At 38.5% G+C, this 23,252-nt stretch overlaps 1 protein-coding gene across 1 annotated transcript; it reads right to left on the reverse strand.

Annotated features, from left to right (window-relative positions):
• Positions 1-16,241: 16,241 nt before the first annotated feature.
• On the reverse strand, positions 16,242-18,708 carry LOC143886383 (cytochrome P450 84A1-like). The gene is made up of 3 exons (XM_077390332.1): positions 17,750-18,708; positions 16,838-17,122; positions 16,242-16,588 (listed from the first exon to the last, which is right to left on the reverse strand). Exons 1-3 carry the CDS (start codon positions 18,662-18,664, stop codon positions 16,250-16,252), a joined length of 1,539 nt encoding a protein of 512 aa, XP_077246447.1. The 5' UTR covers positions 18,665-18,708; the 3' UTR covers positions 16,242-16,249.
• Between the last annotated feature and the right edge of the window lie 4,544 nt (positions 18,709-23,252).

Below are 23,252 nucleotides of genomic sequence, written 5' to 3' on the forward strand. Positions count from 1 at the left end.
CTTCAACAGCTCACTTTCAGTCATTGTTTTGTGTTTTTCATTGGTGGCGTAGTTACAAGAAGTGAAATCCCAATGGTTAACACACAAGACGGGGTGAATTGGGTGTTTTAAAATATTTCTATTCCAAAAGTTAGGGCTTATGAAATTAACCTAGTTAGTTCTAATCCTTGTTCAACATTATATTCAAATAAAAAATGGAAAGAGATTACCAATCAAATTACAAGAGAGATGAGATAGGGCAAGGAGACCACACGGCGATTTTATAGTGGTTCGGTCACAACTTGACCTACTCCATTCCTTGGAATTTTCTCCACTACGGTAAGGCTCCTCAACACCGCCTCACAAAGCGTTACAAGTACACTCCACCTCCACAAGGGGACACACCCTTGTATTACAACTCCGCCTCCAAGGATGTTCTTCTTTGTTGTACCGCGGCTTTGAAGCAAGAAACTCCTCTTTGCGATTCCAAATACAAATAGAAGAAGGAAGAAAGAAAATGAAAAACTCTTAAGCCTCTTTACGGCGAATACAACTCTCAAAGCTCACAAGACTCCCAATGAATGAAACTAAATGCTTTGGGGAGGTCCTCTTGATAAGAAATGAATGCAAGTATTGAATGCACAAGAGGTTTGAAGAATGATCCTTTTCATTTTCAAAGAAGAAAGCTCTAGGGTTTGATATTTTCTCAAAAGGTATAAATGAGGGTCTTTTATGGGGTTTAAATAGCCCTAGTTCATTTTAGAAGAATAAAGGGCAAAACTGTAATAAAACTGGGTGGTTGCACCTACCCTCTACACACCCCAATGGCTCTTTTGCGATACCGGCGCGGTCAACCGAGCCACCACAGTCGCCCACCCTTATCGAGCGCCTCTTTTTTATTTTCAAATTCTAAATCGCCGTGGTCGCCCACCGAGGGCTACCTGTTCAAAAAATAATTGTGCTCGAAAACAATATCGCGGTCGACCAAACCCTCGCGGTCTTCTGCCCTGGGCTAATTCAAGATTTGAAAGTTTAAGTTCAAAAATATTAAGCGGTCGACCGAGGGGGTAGCGATCGACCTCTGAGACCAACATGGATGATTTCTCAAAATTGAGAAATCATTCTGCGGTCGACTGGTATTGGCACGGTCGACCGGCCTGATAAAATTCGAGATGCCCTGACATTCCAGGTAGTATCATGCGGTTGCCTGGCATTGCCCTGTCTACCGGCCCTGCTTTAAAATCTTGTTTTAAAATAATTATTGAAGGAACTTTTAGGCCTTGGTCTTTGGACTTTAAACATGTGTTTTCAAATACATTAGTGCAGTTAGAAAAATGGTTTTAAAGATGATTTGAAAACATCAAAACATACAAACATTTAATGCCAAGAAGACTCCTATGCATTATAAACATATGAACCTTGAGTCTTCTTGATCTTTAATCTTCTTGGGTGCTTGCATGAGCTTCTTCTTATCTTGAGATAGTCTTTGAACATGTTCTTGCACTTGTGGATCCCTTGATTCTTCAATATACCGTACGGCTTGCAGGATGACCACCAAGACTTGACTTTCTCCAAGACTAGCCCTTGTTCTTCTAGCTTCAAGTGTTGACATGAATGAAACCTGTCTAAATCACAGCACTTGAGAAGCCATTAGCAAACTACCATCAATTTGGATTTGTTGATCATCAAAACAAGAGAGGGATGTGCCCTTCGGCTTACATTCTCTCCATTTTTTATGATGACAAACCTAAATTGATTATGGGGTTGGAGGCTCCCCCTTAATAAAATATTTATGCAAATTTTGCCTCCCCCTCAATATATGCTTATCATAGATATGAAAATTAAAATATTATGACACCATTTAGAACAAATGACAATGAGCACAAGATAAGCATAAGTAGAGCTAATATGGTGACTCATAAAATCATATGCATGGAATACAAAAGTGAAACAAGTGAGAGCATACATGCATACATAATCAATTTACCATTCTTCTCTCCCTTTCGTCACATAAAAAAAAGGGGGAAAGATAAAATAATTGAAAATCCCCCAAATATTCTTTTTGTTTGCTTTTTAAAAGGAAACTTTTGTAGAAAATATTTTCTCCCTTGTTTTATAGAATACATGCCTAAGTAAATATAGTACTAATCAAGCAAATAGACATGTTCATGGTCTTGATGAGACATGAAGCCAAATGATTAGATGTCTTAGTTAGAAGGTGAGGGTACACTCTCTATCTTACGGTGTAAGAGGACTAAGAGTACCAATTGAGTATATTTCAAAATTAAATTGGCATCATGACCATGCATTCAATAGCACACAACCATTTAAGTACATAGAATATATGTATATGCTTGCTAGTTCAAAATTCTTTTGCCTGTTGAAGTGATCACATATTCAAACCACTTCTAAGATCACAAAATCTTTCTTCACTTAGAGGTTTAGTGAATATATCTGCAAGTTGAGCATCAGTGTGAATGTATTCAATTGATATGTCACCTTTCTGTGAATGATCTCTAAGAAAATGATGTCTTATCTCTATATGCTTTGTTCTTCATCCAAAGGACTTGTGCACAATAAGCTCCTGCAGAAATATATTCGGCTCTGTAGTGGATAAGGAGACTGAATTTTGCTTCTTACTAAATCAAGAAATAAGGGATCTACCTAGGAACTGACAAGTGCTGCTTGTACTTTTTTAATCCACTCTACATCCGGCAAAGTCAGCATCCGAATACCCTATTAGGTTAAAATCATTGGAATTTTCATACCATAAACCTTGACTAGGAGTCCCCTTGAGATATTTGAATATTCTCTTGACACCTCGCAAATGGGATTCCTTAAGGTCTGACTGAAATCTACCACATAAACAAACACTAAACATAATGTCCGGTCGGCTAGCGGTCAAATATAGTAGACTTCCTATCATACCCCTATACTTCTTTTGATCAATAGATGGGCCAAGATCATCTTTGCTTAGTTTAGTGGATGTACTCATAGGAGTAGGCTTCATTGTAGAGCTATCCATCACAAACTTTTTAAGCAATTTTCTTATATATTTTTCTTGATTAATGAATATGACATTTTTCAATTGATGAATTTGTAGACCTATAAAATATTTGAGTTCTCCCATCTTGCTCATTTCAAATTCATCTTGCATGCATTGAGCAAACTCTTTACACATACTCTCATTTGTTGATCCAAAGATGGTATCATCAACCTATACTTGTACAATGAGTATGTCATTTTATTGACGTTTGATGAAAAGGATTTTAACTACCTTACCCATATCAAAGCCCTTATCTAATAAGAATGGACTAAGCATATCATACCAAGCTCTAGAAGCTTGCTTTGCTTTAGTCCATATAAGGCTTTGTCCAACTTATAAGCATGGTTAGGAAATTTGAAATCTTCAAATCTGGGAGGTTGTTCAACATAAACTTCTTCCATTATACATCCATTTAGGAATGCACTCTTGACATCCATTTGATATAGCTTAAATCTTCTATGTCAAGCAAATGCAAGAAGCATCCTAATGGCCTCTAACCGGGCTACGGGTGCAAAGGTTTCATCATAGTCGAGTCTTTCTTCTTGATTGTAACCTTGGGCTACCAATCGAGCAATGTTACTTTGAATCTCCACTTGTTCATCCCAGTTATTTCTATAGACCCATCTAGTGCCAATCACAGGATGATTTCTAGGTCTAGGAACTAATTTCCAAACTTTATTTCTTTCGAATTGATTTAGCTCCTCTTGCATGGCAATAATCCAAAAATCATCTTTCTCCTCCTCATCTATGCTCTTAGGTTCTATATGTGACAAAAAAGCAGCAAACTCACACACATTTCTATAATGAGACCTTGTTTTGACTCCTTGAGATGTATCACCGACGATTTTGAAACTTGGGTGACCAGATAGAATCCGTTTTTCTTTCCCTTGATCATCAACCTCTTTAGGGGGACTTTCTAGCTCTAGTTGTCTCTAAGGTTTCACTAATATTATCAACAGGCACTTTATTTTTAATTTCGTTTTGGTTTGTGTTTTGGGGGGTAATCTCATAATGTTCATCATCATGTGATCTTTTCATTTATTCACTAAGTTCATTAAATTTCACATGCATGACTTCTTCAACACATAGTGTTCTTCTATTGAATACTCTATATGATTTACTTCTAGTAGAGTATCCAAGGAAAACACCTTCATCGGATTTGGCATAAAATTTGTGAAGGTTATCTTTTCTATTCAAAATATAACAGTTACATCCAAACACCTTAAAATATTTAATATTGGGATTTCTATCATTCCAAAGCTCATAAGGTGTTTTGTGAGTGTGAGGCCTAATCATGACTCTATTAATGACATAGCAAGCCGTGTTAACAGCTTTTGCCCAAAATATTCTAGGAACGTTCTTGTCAGGAAGCATAGACCTAGCCATTTCCTGAAGAACCCTATTTTTCCTCTCCACTACACCATTTTATTGTGGGGTTCTAGGTGTTGAAAAGTTGTGATCAATTCCATGTTCTTTGCAATATGAACTAAAGTGAATGTTTTCAAATTCAGTTCCATAATCACTCCTAATTTTTGAAATCTTGTAATCTTTTTCAACTTATAATCTATTGCATAAAGTATAAAATTTTTCAAACGTTTCATCTTTTGATGCAAGAAAACAAACCCAAGTAAATCTAGAGAAATCATCAATAATCACAAACACATATCTTCTAACATTAAGACTACATGTTTTCATGGGACCAAATAAATCCATATGTAATAATTGTAATGGTCTAGAAGTAGATATGATATGCTTGGGTTTGAAAGAGTCTTTATGTTGTTTACCAAGTTGACAACCTCTACAAACTAGATCATTTTCATATTCCAATTTTGGTAAACCTTTCACAATCTCTTTTGAAGCAAGCCTCGACATTAGATCCATATTCGCATGCTCTAGCCTTTTATGCTAAATCCATGAATTGTCTTCCACAGAGGAGAGAAATTTCACGTCTTGGTCATCTAGCTCTTCTAGGACCAATGAATATAGATTTTCATCTCTAGCCGCTACAAATTGATTTTACTTTCTTTTTCTTTCTTAACTATGCATTTGTTATTTTTAAATAAAACTTCACAATCAACATCACATAGTTGGCTAATACTTAGCAAGTTTTGGTGTAGGCCTTCAACAAGAAAAATATTTTTTTATATTAAGGCCTTTAAATTTAATAGTACATTCCCCAATGATTTTTCCTTTGCCATTGTCTCCAAAAGTGACATGTCCTTGGTCTCCCATGGCAATGCTTGAGAATTTGGTGGGGTCTCCGGTCATGTGCCTTGAGCATCTATTGTCCAAGTACCATCTATCCATTGTGGCTCTTGAGCTCAAGCACCCATACAAAAAGGATTTAAGTCTTGCCCTTAGCTACCCAAGCTATGTTGGGTCCTCCATTGTTAGTGTCAAAAGACTTATCATTTCTTACCCAAACAAGGTTAGATGATTTTCTCAATCTACATTGATAATTATAATGTCCAAGTTTTCCACAATAATAACATGTAGGAGAATAAGTGTTAAAATTCTTGTAAGGGGTTTTAGACTTAACAAACTTGGTTTTATGAGCAACTTTCTTTTGGGAATCTTGGTAACCAAGACCTTGTTTCCCAATAGAGACGTTGCTTGCTAAAATCTCATCAAGTTTGTCCTTTCCACAAGCATGTCTAAGAACAAGTTTATCATTTTCACTAGTAAGTCTTTTGTTCTCAACATACAATTTTTCAATGTCAACATATAATTTTTCATTTTCTTCTTTTAAATGATCAAACTTACACTTTAGATTTTCATATTTTCCTTTAAGCAAGGTGTTTTCCATAAAAAGTATATCATTTATAGAAGATTTTTCATCAAGCTCATTCTTCAAGTTTCCAAAATCCTTGGTTATCATTTCAAGAGATATTTAAAAATTTTGATTTTTGGAAACTTCAAGAACCAATGCTTTCTTGACTTCTTGACATATGTCAATTAGTTCATTTATGGTAGGTTGGTCATTTTCATTATCATTTTCACTACCACTACTACTATCACTATCACTATTTGGAAGAAAAGAGTCTAGAATTTGGCTTACATTGAGTTGAGATGGACCGCTTGCCAGGTAACATACAAAGTTTGATTTTTTATCTCCACTCGATTTGCTCTGTGATGTGTCGCTTAAGCCATCACAATTGGCGCTGAAACTCTTCTTGTCATCTTTTCCTTTCTTTTTATCAGAATCCTTCTTGAATAATGGGCAATTGGGACGGATGTGTCCCTTTTTGCCACACTCAAAGCATCGAATTGGATCATCACATCATTATCTTTTCTTCTTCTGTCTTTATCTCTCTTTGGAGAGGTGCTTCTTCTTGAGCTCCTATTTTTCGATTGAATCTCCCAAACCTAGAGATTCTTTTGGAGAGAAGAGCCATCTCCGAGGTTAAGTTTTCCATACTTAACTCTTTATCACTGTCATCTTCATCACTGTGAACTTTGGCTTTGAAAGCCACATCCTTGTTCTTTAATTCTTCCTTCTTTCCTTTTCTTTTGCTTTCCCTCTTCTTCATCTTCATTTCATGGGTGATTAGATTTCCCATGAGATTGTCAAGTTGAGGGGTATCCAAGTCTTTTGATTGTTCAACCGCTGTGATCATTGGATCCTAAGAATCCGGGAAGCATCTCAAGAGCCTTTGGACCAATTCATAATTTATATATGTCTTTCCTATGGCATTCAACTCATTTACAATATTAGTAAACCTTGTGAACATGTTGGAGATAGACTCTCCTTCATGCATCTCAAAGGCCTCAAAATCCCTTATCTATTGTGGGTTCAATGTACCATCTTGGACTAGCTCCCAAATTTTAAAATCTACGGATTTTAAATAAAAGGCCATTCTAATTTTTCAATATCCGTAGTTTAGTCCATTAAAATACGGTGGTCTATTTGAGGCATGACCCTTAATATACCCGGAGGGAGCTACTGAAGGAGGAAGGGGATTAGATGATGACGGAGGAGGATCGGTTGCCATGGATCTTTCTCTTGTAGATTCTAGGATCTAAAATCTCTATGAGAGCCTTTAGCTTTGATACCAAGTGAAATCCCAATGAGCAACACACAAGAGGGGGTGAATTGGGTATTTAAAAATTTTTCTATTCCAAAAGTTAGGGCTTATGAAATTAACTTACTTAGTTCTAACTCTTGTTCAAAAATATATTCAAATATAAAATGGAAAGAGATTACCAATCAAACCATAAGAGAGATGAGAGAGGGCAAGGAGATTACACGGCGATTTTATAGTGGTTCGGTCACAACTTGACTTACTCCACTATCCAAGTACTTTGTCTTTCCTTGGGATTTTCTCCACTACGGTAAGGCTCCTCACGCCGCCTCACAAAGCGTTACAAGCACACTCCACCTCCATAATGGGACACAACCTTATATTACAACTCCGCCTCCAAGGACGTTCTTCTTCGTTGCACCGCGGCCTTGAAGCAAGAAACTTCTCTTTGCGATTCCAAATACAAATAGAAGAAGGAAGAAAGAAAATAAAAAACTCTCAAGCCTCTTTAAGGCGAATACAACTCTCAAAGCTCACAAGACTTCCAATGAATGAAACTAAATGCTTTGGGGAGTTCCTCTTGACAAGAAATGAATGCAAGTATTGAATGCACAAGAAGTTTGAAGAATGATCATTTTGATTTTCAAAGAAGAAAGCTCTAGGGTTTGATATTTTCTCAAAAGGTATAAATGAGGGTCTTTTATGAGGTTTAAATAGCCCTAGTTCATTTTAGAAGAATAAAGGAAAAAATTGTAATAAAACTGGGTGGTTGCACCTACCCTCTGCAGACCCCAACGACTCTTTCGTGATACCGGCGCGGTCGACCGAGCCACCATGGTCGCTCGCCCTTATCGAGCGCTTCTTTTTTATTTTCAAATTCTAAACTGCCGCGGTCGACCGGGGTCACCGCGGTCGCCCGCCGAGGGCTACCTGTTCGAAAAATAATTTGGCTCGAAAACAATATCGCGGTCGACCGAACCCTCACAGTAGTCCACCCTGGGCTAATTCAAGATTTGAAAGTTCAAGGTCAAAAATATTAAGTGGTCGACCGAGAGGGTAGCGGTCGACCTCTGAGACCAACCTGGATGATTTCTCAAAATTGAGAAATCATTCTGCGATCGACCGGTATTGGCACGGTCGACCGGCCCGATTAAAATTCGAGATGCCATGTTATTCCAGGTAGCATCCCGTGGTCTTTGGACTTTAAACATGTGTTTTCAAATACATTAATGCATTCTAAGCATATGAACCTTGAGTCTTCTTGATCTTTAATCCTCTTGGGTGCTTGCATGAGATCTAAGGCGTCCATTTGATAGGCCACATTTTAAATTGGTTGAGTCCCAAAAAACCATTTCCATATGATGATCCTAACCCTCTGATATAAAGAGAAACTGCTTATTATGGAAACCTCTATAGATTGGAGGGTTGCGATCATCCTACGCAAATTATAATTTGGGGCACTACCTATTTACATTGTGGCCCATCAAATGGATGGTTCGGATCATTCTGTGGTCTGGACCATACACTTCATTTTCAAAAATATGGGTGGGGCCTACAATTGGGCCTTAATGTTACTATACGAACCACACTATAGGATGATCCAAACCATGGACGGTGGATCATCCTATGGTGTGGACCATACACTTCATTTTGAAAAATATGGGTCGGGCCTACGATTGGGCCGTATTGTTATTGTATGACCAACTCCATACGATGATCCAAACCATCCATTTGATGGGCCACAATGTAAAAAGGGTTTGCCCCAAAATTCATTTCCATAGGATGATCGCAACCCTCCAATCTATAGAGGTTGCATAATATGTAGTTTCTATTTAGATCGGAGGGCTAGGATCAGCCTATGGAAATTATATCTTAGGACGGAACCTATTTACGTTGTAGCCCATCAAATGGACGGTTTGGATTGTCGTATGGTGTGATGGTCATTTTGAAAAGTATGGGCAGGGCACGTTTCCTGTTGGGCCCACCAACTGTTCCTGTTGGAAAGAGATAGAGAGAGAGAGAGAGAGGTTGGGAAACGCGCCATATACCTTAAGTCTAACGTTTAGATGTTTGAGTTTTCAAATTGAGGGCATTTTCGTCCTAAACCCACCCAAACCTGTCAACATCAATTCAAATTGGTAATTTAGAAAACACCCCCTGCCACGTCATAGTCAGTACAAAGCCATTTTTTTTTAGTCAGTTTGTTATGTGCTTATGTTGTGAGTAGTTTTAATGTAGTAGTTACGTAGATAATGATATGTAGTTTAGGGTGGTGGGGTTAGCTATTTGTGATGTGTCTTGTTAGTGGGTAAGTGTGCTTGTGATGTGCAACTCTCTCTTGCTTGTATTTATGTAGTAGTAATCCAATGAAATAAAAGAAGAAAAGAATTCTATAGGCCAGGGGCGATGCCAGAAATTTTTCACAAGGGGGGCAAAAATTATAGTAATTTTTTATCTATCTTAAAATTAAGATAGAAAAAATTTCTATCTGAAATTTTGCACAAATTTTGCACAATGGGGCAAAAATTATAGTAAATTTTGCACAAAAAAGGGAGATAAAAATGGTAAAATTAAAATTTTAAACTTATTTTCTATCTTAGGGATGATTGGAAAGGGGGGGGGATATTTTTTTAAAAAGGGGGTAAGTATAAAAAAAGTATTAAAAAATAAAGGTATATTTTTTTTTCCAAAACATTAAGGGGGGCAATTGTCCCCCTTTCCTCTCATGTGGCATCGCCCCTGTCTACAACAAAGGAAACTTTGTAGGAGAGTCATGGTTCCTCTCAATTTGAGCCATTAGGAGGTCTGGTTGCCTCGAATCAACCTCTCTTCCCCCTCTTTTCTATTTTCTTTTTGTTTATTTTCGTTACAGCTAATTAGGCACGTAACAAGTGGTATCAAAGTTGTCGATCCTGCGCCATGGCAATGTCGTTGGAGTTCTGAAAATCGATACGTGAAGATCTGCAAGAAATTAAAGCATTGGTTTTGAAAATGAATGAAGGACAAAAACAATTTAAGGAGGGCTTGGAAGAAATCCGCAAAAAAGTAAATTAAGGAAATGCAAAAAGGAGATCAAAAGTTAAAACTTGAGCAACCTATTGTTCATATAGAGAAAAGTTCAAGATTTGATGGTGACAAAGATAGTTTTGCTGAATGTTTTTCCAAGAATCTTAATGATTTTTTCCAGCCATTCGATCATTTCATTATTTCGATGCGGTGTCTTGAAAGATCAAATTTTTGTTTGAGTTTGATTGCAATGAATTTTGAAGCCGAGGTTAAATTGATCGTGACCATTAAGATTTGGGACCCCAGCGGACTCCAATATTTTCTTCAATATTTGGACCTTGAGGACAAGGTCGATTCCATGGGGGAAGGAATGTTATGTGCTTATGTTGTGCGTAGTTTTAATGTAGTAGTTATGTAGATAATGGTATGCAGTTTAGGGTGGTGGGGTTAGTTATTTGTGATGTGTCTTGTTAGTGGGTAGGTGTGCTTGTAATGTGGCACTCTCTCTTGCTTGTATTTATGTAGTAGTAATCCATTGAAATAAAAGAAGAAAAGAATTCTACAGCAAAGGAAACTTTGTAGGAGAGTCATGGTTCCTCTCAATTTGAGCCATTAGGAGGTCCGGTTGGCTCGAATCAACCTCTCTTCCCCCTCTTCTCCATTTTCTTTTTGTTTATTTCCGTTACGGCCGATTAGGCACGTAACACATTTTCCCTTTAAATAATGCATTTAAACACACAGAGGAATGCTATACTTACATTCATACATTTGCGCACCGAAAAATGTAGAAGTCAAAGAACACTAAATGAACTTCGGTGACATTCAACCAATGGGGCCCCTTGATCTGATATTTATAAAGGCGCCCAACTTTAGCATCTCTCTCTGTATCTTAAAGGAGCCCGAGTTTAGCATTCCTGTCTGTCTAACACACATATGAGATTTGCTAGCGACTTTCGTAGAAAGGCATTTGCATGTGAGAGGCTTGCAACAGCCAACCACGAAAGGCAGCTACCTCATATGAATTAAATGAATAAGAAAAATCTGCTGAAAAGTGAGTTTATTTGACTGCTCTCAGGTGCAACAGCCAACCGCGAAATGCAGGTGAGAGGTAGCCACCTCATATGAATTAAATGTATTAGACAAAATCTGCTGAAAAGTGAGCCTATGTGACTACTCTCACGTGCAACAACCAACCGCGAAATGCCTTTTTGCGAAAGTTGATAGCAAATCACACACATATATATATGGGATTTGCTAGGGTCCATCGCAAAAGGCATTTTGCGGAACGTCTGTTGCATGTGAGAGCAGCCACATAGGCTCACTTTCCAACAGATTTAGTCATTATTCATGAGGTGGCTGCTCTGATCACATGCAACAAATGTTTCGCGACATGCCTTTTGCGATGGACGCTAGCAAATCACTGTATGTATTTGCATGCATGCACTTGTTATGTGCCTGAGCGGCTGTAACAAAATTAAACAAAGAAAAAATATAGAAAGAGATGGGGGGATGGTTGATTCGAGGCAACCAGACCTCCTAATGGTTCAAATCGAGAGGAACCATGACTCTCCTAAACAAAGTCTCCTTTGCTGTAAAATTTTCTTCTCCCTCATTACATTGAAATACATAAACTTAAATACAACCATAATGAGATTGCCACATCATCAACCCACTTACCACTAACATGACACATAATAAAAACTAACACCCATGACTCTAAAACACATACCCACAAACTTAAAATGCAAATCCCTACAATAACTACCTCGCAACTACCTCCTATATACCATACATATACGTATCATTCCTTCCCCCTTACAGACGACCTTGTCCTCAAGGTCGAAAAATTAAATAAAATACTTCACTCTGTAGGGGTCCCAAATCTTAATGGTCACGATCAATTTAACCTCACCTTCAAAATTCGATGCAATCAAACTCAAACAAAAATATGATATTTCATGACACCACATTGAAATAATGGAATGATTGAAGGGCTGGAAAAAATCATTAAGATCCTCAGCAGAACGTTCAACAAAACTATCTTTGTCGCGATCAAATCTCGAACTTTTCTCTACACGAACAATAGCTTTCTCAAGTGTCAACTTTTGATATTCTTTTTGCATTTCCTTAATCGCTTTGCTGATTTCTTCCAAGCTCTCCACAAATCGTGCATGTATATAGTGTTGACTTTTTATGTGGAAAAAGTATTTTTGTAATTCAAACTTACAATGTGGTGTTTTTAGTCATTATATGTTTCTCTTGCTTTATGCTTTTGGGCTTCCCTCCAAAAAGAGTAAAGTCATGAAAAAACTTTAGTCCTAGATGGGAAGTATGAGAGGGTGAGAGTGGCCATATATATACTTTCACTCTCTTAGCCTTGTGAATGAGTAAGAGCTTATGGGGATCCTACGCGCACGGATCGCCCACTTGAGTCCGGCGGGCTTTTGGTTTTACCACACACAGGCGCTGCCGGGCCCTGCTCGGCTCGGCCAACCGCGCGCGTGGGCCCAAAGCCTTTAAATTTTCTCTTATTTCTTTTCTCTTGGTTTACTAATTATTTAATTAGTTTTACCGTTTAAGAAAACGCGTAATCGTGGTTTGGTGACCGTTGGGAAACGTTTCTCACGCACTAAATGAGTGCGACGTTTCAACCTAACGTGTCTCTTAGTTTTCTATTTATTCAGATTTGTGGAAAACATAAAGACATTTTTTTGGAACGACTTTCTGTTTTCTAGTGTTCTTCTCTCTGTTTTCTGGAACTTCTATTTCTCCCCTAAACTTTCCGATCAAGGCGATTTGGCTCATATAAGTAAGTTCTAAGGCATCCGGGCTGCGTGAGTGCACACCCCTGGAGCGAGAGTTGTTGAATCCTGGAGGCATACGCCACGACGCCCATCTGCACCATTGATTCGTCATAGTGGGGGCGAGATTTGCCTTAAGGACAGCGAAGATCCTTCGTGCCTCAACTCGATAAGTGATCTAACGACTTTTGTTTATTTGTTTACAATTAATTCTGCCAGAATAGTTACTGTTGATTTCTGACTGCACAAGGTAGGAGATTAATTCTATTCAAGGTATTCTCGAATCCTAAATTACAGATTTGCACATCATTTTTTTTTCTAACATATAGTCTTTCTGCAAAAAACATAAATTTTTTACTAGAATTTTTTCTGTGGTTATTTTTTGCGCACCTCATGCATCGAATGGGAGGGCCAGTAACTCCATCCAAACAATGCATAATCTAGGGCTGATCATTTTACACCTCATTTTTATGCCATTTTAAATTTTAGAATATTCCGGATATGTCAGCTGACTTATTGGTATCATGTTTAATATGGGCCTGATATATAGATATATAATGTGTAAAAATAGCTCGATTGCTATCTTGGGGAATTAATAATCCAGTGGATTGCAGTTCAAGAGACTGGTGACAATGAAACTTCTTCAAATCCTAGTTGTCTTAGTAATGGAAGTCACGAATTTGAAAATTAATTGACATGACTTCTTGAAGGTCTTAGTAATGGAAGTCACGAATTTGAAAATTAATTGACATGACTTCTTGAAGGCATGGATGCTTTTTTATTGTAGTAACAAAGACTGCTAACCTTACACTCTTTTCCCTTGATAAGATACAGGCCCAAGTTGCGTGGCAAAATAGAAATACATAAAAAACAAAAAACATCCGCACGGTTATTGAATGCACCCTTGACCCTTGTCACCATATCCGTCACACTGACGCAAGTCTTCAATGACCACTTTGACATTCTCTCGCGCGTTATTTTGTTTTTGGACTCACCGCTACCAAAGCAGATCGTCACAAAGATTTCCTCTATAAAATTCTTCTTATATACACCAAAACATTTACACATACCCAAACAAAAAACATTTACACATAGAAACAGTCTTAGGAAAGCTGTGTGAAACGAAGCATCTGAATTCGGCAAGCAATCCACTCATATATATGAACTCACACTTCGATCATAACGAACAAATTTTTTTTTTTTCTGTATCTGCAAAGAAAAAATGGTCATATAAAGAAAAAGAAGATTTATTCATAATCCATGTATATTGGAAATCCAGGGATTTGTTGGGGGTGATCGCAGAAGGCATTTCGTGAAACAACTGTTGCAAGAGAGTGCAACTACCACAGGTGAATTAAACGAATAAGACAAAATCTGAGCCCATGTGGCTGCGCTCTCATGCTACAGTCGTTATGCGAAATGCCATTTGTGATGGTCCCTAGCAAATTCCGGAAATCCATATGAAATCGAATTTAAAAGATGGACAAAAGATAAAGAAAAAAAACCTTTATTAGTTATTTGTTTGAGTGGTTTTAAGCTCAAAATAACAGTTGAATTAGTGTATTTCAGTAAAAAGGAAGTTTTATTATCTAGCTAGAATGGTTTTTCAGCATTTATGTTTGCTGCTGCTTTTCCTTTTCTATTGGGTGAAATTATATTGTATACACGCATAGCTGCTCATGATAGGCGTGCTGACATAAGTGTTGCCGTTGATGTTTGATCCAACGACTGCTTCTTATAAAGTAGGCTGTGGTTGGATCCAAGGCAGTCCCGCTTACAGACTACAAAATAAATTTAAAAAAAACTCTTCCACGGGGCTTGTTAGATGATACTTTCACCTTTTTTGTACTTAAAAAAACATCAGAATTTTGTTCAACTACTTACTTTTTTAGGAAGACAACAAGTTAAAGGGTGACAACTATAAAATTAGTTATGCCAAACTACATAAATACCAACATATATCGAGATGCATATTAGCTTCTGTTAGGTGTCTGTATTCATCGGCAAGTACTTTTAAAATAATATAGTGAACCCTACCATATTAGACGATCCAAACCATTCAATATGTTGAGCCCCAACTTAAATAAGTTTTGCCTCGAAATTCATCTCCATCAGATAATCCTAACCCTCCGATCTGTAGAGGTTTCTATAATGTGACATCCCTCTAAATGAATGGTTAGCAACATCCGATGAAGATAGTTTGGAGCATGACCCATTTAAGTTGGGTCCCAATAAATGAAATGTTTAAATGCTCAAATTATATTGTTCTTGCTATATTTACTTAACTCATGCAAGTATGTAAGGACACTACACACACATACACATATACACACACACACACACACACACACACACACACACACACATATATATATATATATATATATATATATTGGGAAAAGGTTTTTGAACTTGAGCTCAGCCTGAGCTAGAGTTAAGAAAGAAAAGGTTTCTAAGCTCGAGCTTAGCCTGAGCTAGAGTTCAGAAACCGTATCTCCCACTGTTGGTTGACTCATCCAACTCATTAGTTCTATAGGTTATAGTTATGGTTAGGGTTATGGGTTATGGTTAGGGTTATGATTAGTGGATGTTTAGAATGGATGGCTACAAATTAGGATCCTATAGATTGGATGGTTAGGATTATGGTATGGAGCTGGCTTGTTAGGGACACCCAATTTATGTGAGGTAGTGTAAAATGGATGGGTTGGATGACTCAACCAACTATGAGAGATGGTGTATTCTAAGCTCTAGTGCTGCCTCCACTGGAGCTCAGAAACCACGTCCTCCATATATATATATATATATATATATATATATATATATATATATATATATATATATATATATATATATATATATATATAAGCACATCAATTTTTGTCATGGCGCGGTTCTAGCTTGTCTTCTCGTTTTTAATTGGCTTGTGAGAGTTTTTGGGAACCATAATAACCTTTTGACAGCTCTTTAAACACTAGTGTGTGTACACACATATATATTTATATATATACACATATAAATAATCGAATTTGCTAGAGTCCTTCGCGGAACGTCTGTTGCATGAGAGAGCTGCCACACAGGCTCACTTTCCAACAGATTTTGTCATTATTCATGAGGTGGCTGCCCTCTCATGCAATAGATGTTCCGTGAAATGCCTTTTGCGATGGACTGTAACAAATCCCATATAATTAAAATATGTGTGGGTGTGATATTTCATTCGTGTAGTATATTTCAAGGACCTTTTACAACCGTTCCTCTCTTTCATACCCGTTCCCACCGTCTTGCTTTTGGTTTTTAAGAAGGTTGGAACAATTATGAAAATGGGTAGAAATATCCTATTTATGGATGGATGGATTAATTAAGGTGGGTGGGAAATAGGAGAACAAGAACCTTGAGAATTAAAAAAGAGGGCAGTGCAAACGAAGAGTCGGAACTGCTACGAGGCGTTGGGCCTTTGGCGCTGTGAGGCCAAACACATCCCCCATGTCAAGTTCCCAAGGTTTCATACCATCAGGCAGCTCCCATGTAAAGCAATGTAGAAGTTGCCCTACAGCCATTTCCAAAGCATACAAACCCAATTGCATTCCAGGACAAGAACGACGCCCCGAACCAAATGGTATAAGCTCAAAATAATTCCCTTTAAAATCGGCGGCCCCTTCTTTTTTGAACCTAGATGGCTTGAACGTCTCTGCATCCTCCCAAGCCGTTTTATCCCTCCCTATTGCCCACGCATTTACCTGTAAAGTATTAAAGATTAAATAAGGCCTTCTCCAACGGCCCAAGCTTTTTGAGTAATTGGTTGTTTCACATTGTATCATAGCAAAAGTCCTGGGTTCAAAACTCCTTGATATTAAAAATATTACTTATAATAGCTGGGCTATCCTAAAAAGAGGGGCCATACGTGAGAGGGAGTGTTAAAGTATAAAAGATAAATTAAAGCCTTCAAACGGCTTAAGCTTTTGGAGTACTTTGTTGTTTCACATTACCATGACTCGTGACCCGGCTGGGACTGAGTAGCCAGAGAGTTGGCATTCATCAGCTGTTTCGTGAAGGAGGAGTGGAATCGGTGGGTGGAGTCGGAGTGTTTCTTTTATCGTGCATTTTAGATATGAAAGCTTCTCAAGGTCGCTCTCTTGCAGTTTCCTATCTAATCCCACCACTTTCACGAGTTCTTCTTGAACATTTTTCAATTCTTCTGGATTCTTCATCAGCTCAGCCATCGCCCATTCGATCGCGGATGCTACTGTTTCTGTGCCACCAAACATCACATCCTGTAAAATAATAACATTGGAAGATCATTGATAAGGAAAACAATGAGGCAACGACCAATTTTCACATGGGGTGAATATTATCTTATGAGATTTTATATGATGTCGGACCTAAACAACGTCCACACCATAGGATGATCCAAACCATCCATTTGGATAGGCACAATTTAAATAGGGAGTGACCCAAAAATCATTTCGATAGGATGATCCTAAGTTTCCATAATGTGCAGTCCCTCTATAGATCGGAGAGTTAGGATCATATTATGGGAATGATTTTAGGGGCACCACCTATTTACATATCGTGGTGATCCAAATGGAGAGCTTGAAACATCCTATGGTGTGGGCCATACCGTATAAGTTTTTTAAAAGAAACAGGTTTATGCTGCCACACATCATATAAATTCTCATTAAATTATACACATAAAATAAATGGATTCGTAAATTAAATTTTATGCTTTTCTGCTCAGCTAAGTTTGGTAGGGTGGCTTATTGCCACGATCCACTGAGATTTAGTCTAGATTCATAAAAATAAAAAAGTTTCAAGCGAGTCAACTGGTATGAGTTTGGAGTTGCCTTGCCGAGTTAGAATAAGACTAGAACACGCAAAACACACAATAGCAATATTATTACCATGATGATTGCTTTGAGGTTATCTTTTGTTAGATTGAGGGAGTTATGAAGATCGTCAGACTCAGCGTTCTCTCGACTGCCATTACCGAGGAAGACAAGGAGATCATCCACCATGTCTCTATCTTCCTCTTTCTTCCCCTTGTGTTTCGCCATGTGATCATCTATGATGTTATCAATAAATCTATCAAGCGATTCCCGAGCCCTCTTCAGCCTCTGATTGAATCCTTGTAGGTCCAAAAACCGGAACCAAGGAATGAAATCAGCAATATTAAAGGCCCCGAATAGCTTAGAAAACTCCTGCAAGATGGACACAAACTCGTCCTGTCCATCTTCCGAGTCAGATCCGAACGCGGCCCGGTAAATTATATTTCTTGTGAGCCCAAACACAAGCTCTCCGAGGTTGACAGGCGAGCCAGCCTTATTGGCGACTGAGCGGAGAGTCAAATCGACCGAGTCACGGACTGAGGCCCATGACTCAGCCCGTTTCCGACTAAAGAGCTTGATGACACAAAGCTTCCTCATCTGACGCCAGAATGGGCCATAGTGCGCAAAGGCCATATCGGCTCGATCGTAGGTCAGATATTGGACTGCAATTGTGGCGGGACGATTTGAAAAGTGGTTGTCTTGCACTTGAAGAACCTCTCTAGCCATCTCAGGCGTAGAAACTGCGAAGGTATGGAGGACGCCGAGTCGGAGATAGACTAACCCACCATAAATCTGAGCGAGTTTGGCGAGTCCCCTATGAGTCAATTGATCCATTATAAGCATGTTACCAATTATTGGTAATGGGGTTGGGCCTGGAGGGAAGGGGAGTTTTCTTCTTTTGGCTAAGGCACGAATGAAAAAATGCAAAGAAAGAAATAAGAGAAGCAAAGGGAGAGGTTGCATAAGAGACTGTAGAAGGGGTGGTTCCATGGCTTTGAGCTTTCTCGCTCTCTTTTTTTCTTGTCCTCAAAAAAGCGTGCAGTTGTATTTATAAAGGTTTGTTCACGTTAGTGAATAGGAGGTGAAAGAGATATCTTTGTTTTGTTTTGATCTCTTTTTCTTCCTTGTAATTAACACATCTTTCATTGGATTATGGAATCTTGCCTTCTACTCTGCTCCTAACCCCTAATTTCTATATTGATGTAACTTAAAACTTAATTAGTAATTTAAAAATATGGCTCTTCACCTTCTTTCGAAACCGAAAAAAGTTGGGCAGTCCATTTTCACACTGCAATGGAGTTTTCATGTAAGGTGAGTATATATATAGTGGTGAGATTTTCTTCACAAATTGTTGGAATATGCCTCCTATCTCTTACATTGTGTATTTGTGGGACACACCCCACCACATATATAGCACAGTTACAAGGTTTGGATTCGTGCAGTAATCAGAGAAGGCAAATGTTTGGAGAAAAATGAGTAAAAGTTTGGGAAGAGTTGGGGTAGGATTCAGAAATTATTGGCATCTATTTTTAGTGGAATACTAAACGAAAAGGCGGGCTTACCAAAACCCAACAGCAAGGGTGCCCTGTTGGATGAATATCGTGGGCCATCACAAGTTTGGCCACTTACGGTTGTTCCTATCCTCATCAAATAATTATAGACCTTTAATACAGTATGAATAATCTTCACGCAATTAATTTTTACACGTCTCAATCTTGCAAATGAAATATCTAATTGGCATGTAAACTAGAACTAGCCTTGTGATTATCCCATCAAATAAACAGTCCCAATCAGCAAACACATACGCAACGTGTGCGTATGCACTGAGTCATCGTTATAGTGTTCATCAATACTAAATAATAGATAGTCTTACTAGTTCACTCTTATTTTAATTACATAATTTATAAAGGGAAGTGGTAGATTCACCGCTTCATTTTCTTGGGAGAGCTCCCTGTGGTCTATTTATATGACCAGTCATTTACACTAGGGGGGCTGTCCCAAGTAAGAAAAGGGGTGAATATACAATTTCCCACCTATAAAACTTGTGTGATCAGATTATGGGCCCACTCAGAAGAAGATAAAACATCTTAGATAATGGTAGCTTGTTCTCTTTGATTTGGGGCTACGTGTTTGTCGCAAATTATTATTTTGGGATCATATATGGTTTTCTTCCTTCATTTACAATAAGATATGTAGAAGAAGCTTTAAGTTGTGCTATTTAAACTCCAAAATTATGGAGTGGTTATTTTTGTTCATCAATACTTAGATTGTCTTATTTCTTGACTCTTAAGATAATATGTAAAACTTGTATGGTCAGAATACGGGCTTCCCCAAAAGAAGATAAAACATCTTAGATCATGGTAGCTTGCTCTCTTTGGAATGCGGATCTACATGTTAATTTGTAGCAAATTATCATTTTGGTGCCATATTTTCTCGTCCCCCTTAATTTACTTTGAGAGGTGTAGAAGAAGCCTTAAGTTGTGATATTTTAGCTCCAAAATTATGGAGTATAATCCACTCCTCAGGGCGTACCAAGTGGGAAAACTATGACTCTTCTAACCAACTCCATGGAAATAGTCACATGGAACACCTTTCGATCTGCTTAAACCCAACTTATCTACCAAAATAATATATAGATTATCCTTCACTATCCTTAAAAATATAACATAGTTTATTGAAATATATATATTATACACTGCAAAAACAGTGTGCCCTAACTGTATCAGACCAATAACATATAATTTATGGATCCAGTCGTAGCTTAAAACTAGCTAGCAAAATCGAGACGCACTGCTTTAGCTATAACATATAGTTGGGCTTTAGCTCGGTGGTTCGTGTCACAACAACGGCCTTGTTGCATCAAGTCAATTCAACTTATCTACCAAGTAATGAAAAAACTTAGTTTAATCACACGTTATGCGCGAACGTAATTCATGCGTAGTAGGGATTTCTAGGAGCTTTCGCATAAAGGATTTCGCCGCTGGCTGTTGCATAAGAGAGCAGCCACCTCAGAAAAATCAAATGAATAAGACAGATTTCGCTGAAAAGTGAGCTTGTGTGGCTGCTCTGTGGTGCAACAGCCAGCCTCAAAATGCCTTTCCGAAAAAGTCCCTAGCAAATCCCAAAAAACAAGTACTTTTGGGACAGATGTTTTTAGGGCAGTATTAAATTAATAAATTCACTCCCTAAAAGGATGAATTCACTCCTTTGTACCGGCTGTGAAGCCACAACCAGTACAACACGCTGACATCATCTCTCTCTCTCTCTCTCTCTCTCTCTCTAGAGTGTACAACCATCACATGCGCTCCCTCATTTTTTCTTTTTCAATGTGAACTTTTGGTGGGGCCTAACCCCACTTGTAAGTACTCTAGACCCGGCAAACGGGTAACCCGGGCGGGTACGGGTAGTTTTTACCCGTGATTCTACGGGTAGCCATTTTATGTACCCAGATCCCACCCGAGCGGGCACGGGTATACCCGCGGGTAACCCGGCAACTGAAACAAGTAGGATAGTTGCTCAGTGTAATTTTGTACTTCTACAAATGCATGTGATTCTTGAGCTTGTTTGGCTCATATATGAAAATTAGTGTATATGCAACCAGTGGTCATGGAAGTTCAGTTTCAGGGTAATTAAATAAAGGCACATTGATTTGAACTCATAAACTCCAAATACAAGATTCAGCACCTAATACAGAGCTTGATAGTAAAACTTGGGTGGTTTCTAGCTACTTGATAATGAGATAAAAACCAGTTTGAAATGGCTGGACCTTTCAGATTTCTTCAGGATAGAGAGGGAGAAGGCCTAATAGCCACCCTCCGAATATTGTGTTGATTAGAGATACAACCATGCTTTTCATTAGCCAATCAATGATTGTTCTCTTAGCCATTTGCCTCCACTGTTTGTATTTGATCTGAAGCTTCTGAAGTTTTCCACCATTAGATTTTTTACTTCAAGCCTTCATCTGATCAAACTATAGCCCAAGAGCAAGCTTGAAGAAGCATACAAGACTTAATTAGAAGTAAAATACCATTACACAGCACCTAACCATGCTCATAGTTTGATGGATCCCAAGACCATGCAATGCAACCAACTTTAAGAAGCATCTACAAGCAGATTAATTTGGTCCTTTTGATCATTTAGTGCTTAGGCCTTAAGAATAAAAAGTCGAAAACCGAATGGCGGGTAACCCGCGGGCACTAGCGCCCAACCCAGACCCACCCGTGGGTCACGGGTATGGGTTTTTTTTTGCGGGTAATGAAATTGGTACCAGTACCCCTGCGGGCCGGGTGTACCCGCGGGTACGGGTCCCATTCTGCCAGGTCTAAAGTACTCTCTCTTCTCTCCTCTCTCTTTCAGGGCAAACCCTTAGTGGGCCCATCCATAAATGGTTTAGATCGTTGGAGAAGCGGACCCCTTCAAAGTATATGAAATATCCAAACCATTCATCTGTTGGATCCCAACGTAAAGAGGCCTCACCCATTGAATCAGCTCCATAGATGATCCAAACCCTCCGATCATACTATACGAATTGGAGAGTTAGGATCATCATATGGAGATGATATTTCAGGAAGGGCCTATTTACAATGGGGCCCATCAAATGAATGATATATATGGATATTGGAAGAATGTGGGCCGCAATGAATCTTTTAATCAATAGGCGTTCATGTAGACCCACATTGTTCAAAGATCTAAACCATTCAGCTATAAGACCCCAACGTAAATAAGTCGTAACAAAAACATCAACTCTATTGTAAGCCCAAGGGTTCCCATGGGTCGAATCATTCACCTTACCTCTCATTTTGATGCCAGTAAACTCAAATTGATTAGCATTTATGAACTGATGTGTTGCTTTGAGGTGTTGTGTTCTATACGGAATTTGGTATGTCATATCGCCATTACACAACTCATCTCAACACATGGCTTGTGGATCAAGGATCAAAGGAACCAAGAGCTTACACCTACAGTGAAGACATCCTCAATTGAAGATTTTCAAGTCAAGAAAGCTCAACATGAAGATCCCACAAGTTCCTAGCAAGTGTCAAAAAGGAGCTTGGAGTTGAACATGCTATGGTGACACCTCATGTACCTTTCAACATTGATTGAAGATTGGAGGAGAAGTTACAAGAGCCGAATCAAGGTCAAGATGTTCACTCAAGCCAAAGAAGTCCAAGAAAGTGCGAAGGAGCCAATACATTCCAAGAAGACTCAAGGTTCTTATTTTTAGAATGTATTTAGAGTCCTCTTGATTTTATGTTTAAATGCACTTTCAAAAGGTTTTCAAATAATTTTTATACTTAACATTTTACATCTTTAAAAATCATCAACACACCCAAAAATGTGTTTGAAAACCTAGGACTAAAGCCCAAAGACAATGGCCCAAAAGCCCCTAAGCTTTAAAGTAAAAATAGAATTTTAACCAGGGCCGGTCGACCGGGGGTACCCCGGGCGACCGCGGCAAGCTTGCTGGAATTCCAGCACTTGCGGAAAAATAGCAGGGTGGTCGACCGGGTCAAGCTGGACGACCGCGGGATGGGTTTTGTTTAAACAGAAATATTATGTCATGGGTTTGGGCGGGCGA

Source organism: Tasmannia lanceolata, unplaced genomic scaffold, assembly GCF_043159265.1.
Source record: "Tasmannia lanceolata isolate RefF3 unplaced genomic scaffold, GAP_Taslan_0.1 ptg000011l, whole genome shotgun sequence".
NCBI lineage: Eukaryota > Viridiplantae > Streptophyta > Magnoliopsida > Canellales > Winteraceae > Tasmannia > Tasmannia lanceolata.